This window comes from Asparagus officinalis, chromosome 5 (genome assembly GCF_001876935.1).
Source record: "Asparagus officinalis chromosome 5, Aspof.V1, whole genome shotgun sequence".
In the NCBI taxonomy this organism is placed as follows: Eukaryota; Viridiplantae; Streptophyta; class Magnoliopsida; order Asparagales; family Asparagaceae; genus Asparagus; species Asparagus officinalis.
This window is the reverse complement of record NC_033798.1, coordinates 9,649,461-9,657,986: the sequence shown is the minus strand read 5'-3', so window position 1 is coordinate 9,657,986 and position 8,526 is coordinate 9,649,461. Positions and strand designations below refer to the sequence as shown.

The 8,526-nt window shown below is 35.2% G+C and overlaps 1 protein-coding gene across 1 annotated transcript; it reads right to left on the bottom strand.

Annotated features, from left to right (window-relative positions):
• Nucleotides 890–7,654, bottom strand: LOC109842922 (type I inositol polyphosphate 5-phosphatase 8-like). The gene is given in 13 exon segments (XM_020411837.1): nucleotides 890–1,315; nucleotides 2,424–2,572; nucleotides 2,851–2,959; nucleotides 3,071–3,270; nucleotides 3,942–4,267; nucleotides 4,269–4,288; nucleotides 5,704–5,811; nucleotides 5,946–6,039; nucleotides 6,188–6,280; nucleotides 6,360–6,441; nucleotides 6,528–6,563; nucleotides 6,704–6,750; nucleotides 7,218–7,654. Coding segments are annotated over 11 exon segments (1,347 nt in total). The 5' UTR covers nucleotides 6,558–6,563; nucleotides 6,704–6,750; nucleotides 7,218–7,654; the 3' UTR covers nucleotides 890–1,179.

Below are 8,526 nucleotides of genomic sequence, written 5' to 3'. Positions count from 1 at the left end.
CCTATTCAATCAGAAAACAGGGATTGGGTTATTTCTTTGTAGATATTGATTTGTTCTGTGGAGTTTCCCTAGGCTGTAAGTGATTTCATTTGTTTTTAGATTTCTCAAATATGAGAACTTGATGTACATAACTCTCATTTTGGTTTGAATGAAAAATAATTCTCATTGACCAAAAAAATTTTTTTTGAGCTCATAAGGTTATACACAATTTAAGGAATCATATGGTGCCCAAGTGAGAGATTGTTGGATTTAATCTAATAAATCTATTTGTGGACACATATGATTAATCAATGTGTATTGCTATCTTTCAGGATAACCCACTAAAGTGATCAATTAAGTTGGGTTAATGGGTATTTAAATATAATCATGGGGTTATATGTGCAGATACCAGGTTGTAATTGTGATTTATTGAGGGGCTAAATTACAAATGTACAACATCTATAAATAAGGGGTTATGGTCCCTAACCTAGGGTTACACTATCTAATTCTCTTCACCCCCATCTAGAGAGAGAAATTCGGATTTAGAGAAACCCTAAGGTTAGAAGATCATTGAAACCCAAATCAAGATTTCTTCTATGGATTCAGGTATAATCTTTTGATTATTGTTAATCTCTTCGAATTAATCATGGCTATATGTTTTTTTAGATCTCAAGTTTTGGTTTAGATCTAACAAGGGGCACTATGTACCCTACTGTCAAATTGAGTAGAGAGCAGTCAGTATACGAATCAATGTAAGCTAAAATCAATACAAATAGTTAAAATATATTTACAAAAATAATATAACATCAATTAGCTGACTGAATTACTGTTATGGTTAACAGGAATCCATCATTTCTCTCAAATAATAATAATAATAATAATATAACATCTTACATGAATCAGTGTAATCACCAACTTTAAAATATGCAGCAAAACATGTCTTCTTCAGTTCTTCTCCCTCCCGGTTGTATCATTATTTATAGTTTAATACTCTCTAATCACAAATTACTTACATAAAACCAACAAATAAAATAACCAAAACAATGGCAACACTAAAACTCCTATACAACTTCAGAACCTAGCAGACTCTCCAGCTTGGACTTTTTCTCATTCATCAAGTCAGCCAACTTAGTGGGTCCCATCAAGTTGGTTCTGGTCAAAACCTTGGTCCTCGATTCTGGCGTGCGGTTACAGTCTTCTTCATAACATGGATATATAGTCATCAAGTTGTACGCTGAAGAGAGAAGAGACCGGTCTGTGATCTGAGAATCTTGACTCGCCCCTGACGTACCACTTCTGGTCGAGCCCTTTTCCTCGCCATAGAATGCGGTCGCACCTGATCGAAGTAACGAACCCATGTTGCATAAGTACAGGGTTAGGTTCTTGTGACCGAAAGAAGAAGAAGAAGAAGGATGAATACTAAGTATCAAAACGCATAATGCGTGTTGAGACAAATGTGACTTGTGCTCATATCTGTGCAAGACATTGACCGCAAGTCGAGGCTTTTCCGCAACTGCAGCCGTAACTCCGTCTATAGATTGCATTCGGCTGTAGTTACTACTCTGGCGTCTTTCTCATGGATTAAATCTTGACTATTTTACGCAACAAAGTTTGTCTAGTGGGATTTGAATCTAGGTTGCTTTAATAAGTTAATTCTCCTGCATGATTCTATGTTGACAATCTAAGTTTGTAGATCAAAATCTAATCACGCGCTAATCTTGTAGACAACTTGTCGATTCATGGACTTTTAGAGATAAGAGATGCCACCACCACACTTACTTTATAAGTACACGGATCAAGTTTAGTTAATTTATGGATTAATTAGGAACGGCCAGTTAATAATAAGACCAATTAATTAAGCACTACTACTTGCTATTAGTCAAACTATTAATGGTCTTGAAAAGATATAGCTAAGGATTAGTCAGAGACCGTACGAGTATCTTTCAAATTTTAGTAAGCATCTTCATGAGATCATGTACGATTTATACTTAGTGAAATTTCAAGTGGACACCATCATCATAGATCAAGCGGATTCGATCATGTTTATCCGTAAACTAATAATTTCGTGGACTATATGATCGAGGTACATAGTCAAATTGATTTAGACATAGACAAGATCACTACCGAATTTATAGAGAAATTTTAGATTTTTATTGACTTTCTGAGACCATAAGAAATTGTTTTTTAAAAAGAATAAATTGTAAAAAGGAACCCTAACCTTGGACTATTTTTTTTTTTGCACAAAATCATAAATGATATTTAACGCGGTGCCTATATATATGGTCTTAATTAATAATCCTCATTAATATCTATTGTCATACACCTGAATGCGTTCATCGTATTTTTAGTGAAACAAGTTGAAGTGTTTTCTCTGATTTATGAAGTTCTTATATATGATTAATCCTGACATAAAAAAAATTAAGCGGTGATTAATTATTACTAACCAAGCTGGTGTTCGACGCTTTTGCTTCGATTTAGAGGGGATAAGTGCGTAGCTATCAGAGTTAGTGAGAAACTTGTAAGTAGGAGGAAAATGTATTCTCCCTTCTTCCCATCCTTCGAATACTCGCCCAGCTCTTTGCTCAATCCGTAACTGCGTAAATATTAATCATCACATTAATCAAACTTCCTAAAAATTAAGGGCCCGTTTGTTTCCTTTTTTTCCCCCAAGAGGAAACACCGCCACGGTTCTGAAAAATGTCAGAACTGTGGCAGCTTTCAAGCCAAAACGCCTCTTAACGTAAGCTGCCACAGTTCTGATATTTTTCAGAACTGTGGCATGGTTTCCTTTTGGGAAAAAAAAAAGGAAACAAACGGGCCCTAAGCGATCACAAAACAAATTACAAAGTCACAGTAAATTTAATTGCAAACCTGATCTTTTTCTAACAACGCTTGCCAGTCGTTCTTCTGTAACAGCTCACGCGTCTCACTACACGCGGTGGCGAGTCTGTAGTTAAGATCCCCGAGCCATATAATTTTGCTGCAAATTCGAAGGTCCAATATATAAATAAATAATCCTTTATATATGTGCATACTATATTTTTTGCAGGTTTAATTATAATTACGATACCGAGAGAATTAACATACGTACTCGTGGTCTAAAATTGTGTCGGGAGAAAACGAAAATGGTCTCGAAAATCGATTTGTTGGTGGAAATCTGGTCCTCTTCAGAATTTCCATCACGTCCGAATTTCTCCTTTGTTCGTCTCCCTCCTTCTCCCCTGATGTCAAATGCGTGCAAACAAAGCAAAATGCTGTTTCTTTAATTGCCATGCTAATTGAAATTGATCCCTACAAAAATAAAAATTAATAATAAGAAAAGGAAGTACGAAAATTAACCAAAAAAAAGAAAAGAAGATCATTTTGGGAAGGGCTCGAATTATACGAGTAATTTTCAACGAACTAAATGGATTTTTAAGAATCTCACTGGAAGCTATCGTAAATGAAAATGGCTTACAGTACAAGGGGGAGAAAAATCATATTTTTTAATGAAAATGTTTCAAATTTCATGGCATTTGTCTGGCGATAACGTGCATCTTATAATAGCTTAGTTACTTTATTATGTGAAAATTCAAAATATTTATTATATAGTTAGTTTTTTAATTTTATTGTTTGCAGCAAACATGAAACTAGACACCATGATTTTTTTTTTAAAAATACTGTAGCACACGGAACACTGTAACAGAAGCGGAATATTGTATCAATTCAAAAAATATCTAAAAGAAATACAGTTAAAACCGGGATTACTATAGCGAGAAAAAAATATGTCGTGCTTTGCACGGTGTTCATACTAGTAGCTTAGGTACTTTATTATCTGAAAATTCAAAATATTTATTATATAGTTAGTTTCCTATTTTTATTTTTTATTTGAAAGTTTATGATATGTATATCTAATAAATCTATTTATAGGAAAAACCCCTGATAATCCGTCACAACTTTATGAAATCTACCCTTAAACAAACCTTGTTTCCCATGTACCCCATTATGCCCCTCCCAACGCACGAGACTTTAAGACTGGTCACGTGCCGCATGAGCCCGGACCGGACCCAAACACACACAAATATCCCCACCATCTGCTTGCTCGCCGCTAAGCAGTAACGACCCCGCGAATTGTTCGTCGAATATTCGAAACATTCGTCCTCGTCGATAGAATTCGGATCCTCGTCGTCGATCGGATCAGACATCGACAACAGGTCCGAGAAGCTGACCCTCGGTTTTTGGGCAGGATCGGATTCAGTGGCAGCCTTGAAATTTTCCGGAATTGTGTGGCCTTTTTTGGACGAGTTGAGAGGGGACGATTTCTTGGAACCTGTTGACGGCAAAAGCAGTGACGGCGTTAGTTTAATTGCCTTTATTTCTCGCAAACATGACGTGGACAACAGGGTAATATGTTGAGCTGACTATGTGAGCGCAAGTTTTTTTTAACTAAAAACAGCCGTTCACATTATAGAACTACGAAAATGGCAAGATCAAATTCTTTACATTTATATATCGGCATCAGAGAATGTAACCTTATCATATAGGAAACGAATATAAATGTACAATAAAATATCTGGATTAACATTTCAAAATGTTTGAATATAAATTGATCGTACAATTGCATGTATTGTAGTGCTCAGGTCGATGAATTTGAGGTTAATTTCAATGGTTAAGGGATCTAATAATAACTTTTCGGATATAACGAATGCATTAACGAACTATCTTGCATCGTGTGAACTAAATTCTTTTCAATATTATTCTCTTCGGTTTTCTTGTANAGTCGTATCCGTGATTCATAAGTGGATATGGATATGGTTAGTATCATATCCGAGCTATATCTGAACCCCTATTAAATTGGATTTTGCATAATAACTCAACTTATATTATGTATTTTCGCAGCTTCATATTATAGATATGAATGCTTTTCATGTTAATTGGTAAAAAACAGATCATTCTTAAATCAGAATCATTTAATATTTGATTAGTGATTCTGAGTTATCTGTCATATAATTAATATAACTAATTAAGGGATATGATGATAACTATCTTTGAAATATCGTTAAAAATAAAAGAAATGTTAGAGGCACACCATGAGGCACACATCCGGTCACACTCCCCCACCTGCTACAGTGCAGGGGGGCCCACAGGAGATTTTTTTAAAAATCTCCTTTGGGGCCTCCTGCACTGTAGCAGGTGGGGGAGTGTGACCGGAGGTGTGCCTCATGGTGTGCCTCTAACACCGCTCTAAAAATAAAGAGGATTCAAATCCATTAATTATAGCATTCTCCTATTTACCGTATATATAGTAAAATGTAATACTTTATTTTATTGTTTTACTATATTATCATGTTGCTTAGAATATGAGAAACGAAAAGTATGCTACAACGTGTTCTACAACATTAAATCTCTAAACACTGATCAATACACTATGATTTAAACTTATAGGTCTTTCTCAAAATTATTCTTTCTCTACAACAACTCAAGATTTCCATTAAAAACCTTATAACAAAGAAAAACTGATTAAGTTATTCTTGAGCTGTAATCTGATATATGCAGTTGTTTTGTGAACCACACAAAAAGAAATGACCAACATCTTTTATTTCTAGAAAAAAAAATATCAAGGACAGAAAAAGTGAATAAATTTATGATTAAGCATGAAAACAATGACACGAGGGGAATATAATCATATGATTAATTACACTAAATGTCTTACAAATTAATTATGGTTATCATAAGCATACATACCCAATAACAAAAATGTCAGCTGGTGTTGGAGTGCTCATCAGCCAATCCTTCAAGTTCATCCCTTCATGTGGGGCCCTCCCTCCCACGTTCCACGTCCCCACAAACAATCTGTTCTCATCATTATCCCAAAATTAATTAAACAAAAAAAAAGTTCATTAGTCCATAATTAATTTACAAAAGTATTCTAATAATATTAGAAAAAAAATGCTGAACTGAACAGATCACCCTTGATAATGTGTCACCTCAATTTCTCCGACACAGGAGATGCAAAATCTTTCAAGTCCAATCCAAATCGAAGGGGTTTAAGATTTCCATAACTCTCCACCAGCCAACCACCTAGAACAGCAGAAGAAAATGGAATACAGAGTACAAAATCAGTCTTTTCCTTCCCTAAATACCCTGTCACGGCCAGAATGGGAAAAGAGTTTTCGTTCCCAAAATGCCCCCGTCATGGTCAGAATGGGAAGAGACAGACATATAGTACCTGACAAACCCGGCTGCATTAGGAACGTCTCGTTCTTGTCTGAGCAGCTCTTCCTTCTGTTTTGTACCGCTCCGACTCTCCCTCCTTTTTTTCCTTCGAAAATTAAACCAAAGAAATTTAATTATATAATTTCAATGAAAATGAGGGTAGATTGAAGGGGTGGAAAACTAACTTTTGTAATCAGAATGGAAATCATAAGCTCCACTCTTCATGTTCAGCCATTTTCTCATCACGGTCTTTGGCCAAGAAGGAGACTGTGCAAGGGGAACGAAGTGAGGAGACGCGAAATTAAAAATAATTTTGAATTTATTTATTTATTTTTTGCAAAAAGGAAAATTACCCTGAGATTATTACTTGGCTCTGTTCTCATTGTTTCCTGCAAGATTATATAATGATATAATGAGCGTGTGAAATATTAATAAAAAACTGTTCCCGTTTAGAATTTCTATCGTTAAACAGTGTTTTATATTTTTGGAAAAGAGATTCAAAAAGTAGGAGCAAAAGTCATATCTCTACCCTCTTCTTCGAGAACGCTGATTCTTAGAAGCTGGGTGTTTTACAACCTGAACCAAAAATGAAGAACTAATAAAAAAAAACGAAAAAAAACTTTGCATCTTTCAAGTCTTGAATCAAATTCAAATAGAAAGTGTACTCGAATGACTTAAAATTTAACCATCATATAGTTATACAAAATGCATGTCAAAGGAAAAACGAAGATTAATCAAAACTCTGGCAACTTCAAAGTGTCAGGGCGAAGAAAATTGTACTGAAATGAGTGAAACTTTGGCACCTTTTCCTAAAGACCCCGAACAAATCAAACCCAACTTTTTCGAAACAGAAATTGAATCATTCAAGTATGGGAAATATATGCCTAGAAAACGTGGAGGAATTAACTTAAAGAGAGAAAAAAAATTGTGAAGAGAGCTACACAGAAACGAGTTAAAATTTTGATCCAATCAAACCAAACTTTATAGAATCAAAACTTAAAACTGAATATCGTGAAGATGAAAATTTGAGGGGAGGAGCTTACTGATAAAACCACGCTGTATTTTGTCTTAATTTCGCGCTTGATTCAGGGAAGGAGGAGCGGTGGGAAAAGGTGGAAGGGGTGGTCGGTTGGTTTGTTATATAGCAAAAAATGGTGAAGTATTCGCTATGCGGTCTGCTCACGTGAGAGGAACGTGTTTTGATACCCAAGTCAAAGCGTCTCAGCTCCTTTGGGTCCCTCTTTGGGGGAGTTTGGCGACCGCCAAATGGAAATTAAATAAGTAGAAAACAAAAATTTTGAGGAAAATGCTTAGGAATTACTTTATTATTATTAGTGTTTTTACATCAAAATCACATTTACTTTATCTGAACTGATACTTACCTCCTTTAAAGTTTTTTTTATGTAAACCATATTTATTTGCTAACATGTTTGCAATGTCACATTTTTTTACTGTTCACCCACGAAAAATCAGATATTTCCATTTTACCTCCATCATCTTCATTCCAACCCCTAACCCTAACTCTAGCCTCCTCCATCCTCCTCTTGTACAAACTCTAACCTAATCCTAACCCTTGGCTGCCACCTCCCCTAAAATCCTAACCCAAACCCTAACCCTAACCCATGGCCGCTACTTAGAGTAGGATGAGGATGCTAGGTTAGGATTTAGGATTTGTGAGAAAGGAGATGAAAAAAAACAAGAAACGGTGAGGGTAAAATAGTCATTTTGCTTATTTTTACCTAAAAATTAGATTAGGTATGACATTGCAAACATGTTAGCAAGTAAATATGATTTACATAAAAAAAACTTTAAAATGGTAAATATCAATTTGGATAAAAGTAAATATGGTTTTGATGTAAAAACCCTTATTATTATATTTTGATTTTCCCACAAGGTATCGCCACACCTTTCAAATGGGACTAATAGTTGCTAGGGAATTTGACCATGGGACTTCCCGTTATGGATTGTCCCTGTTTGGTGGAAAATTTGCAAATAAGAAAATAATGAAAGAACTGTATTTGATTTTTATTCTTTCTAACTTGTTTAGAAAAAGAATGTTTACAACTCTCTCAACTCTCAATTACAATTGGATTTCCGATTACAAAAGAGAAGAGAATGATCGGGATTCTCTCCTTTGTTTAATTCTGGGTTCTTCTTGGTAGCGATGAGATGCCTCCCTCGAATGCTTGCGTCGAGTTTGCTTCTCGTTGACGATCCGACGTCTTGTTTCACTGGAACATAGTTTAAACTCTATGAAAGAGTTGATTTAACCGAAAGTCGGTTATAAGCCAAGGATGAAGAAGATCTTGTTGCCGATCTCCAAAGCTCCAAAAATGCTCTAAGGATCTTGTT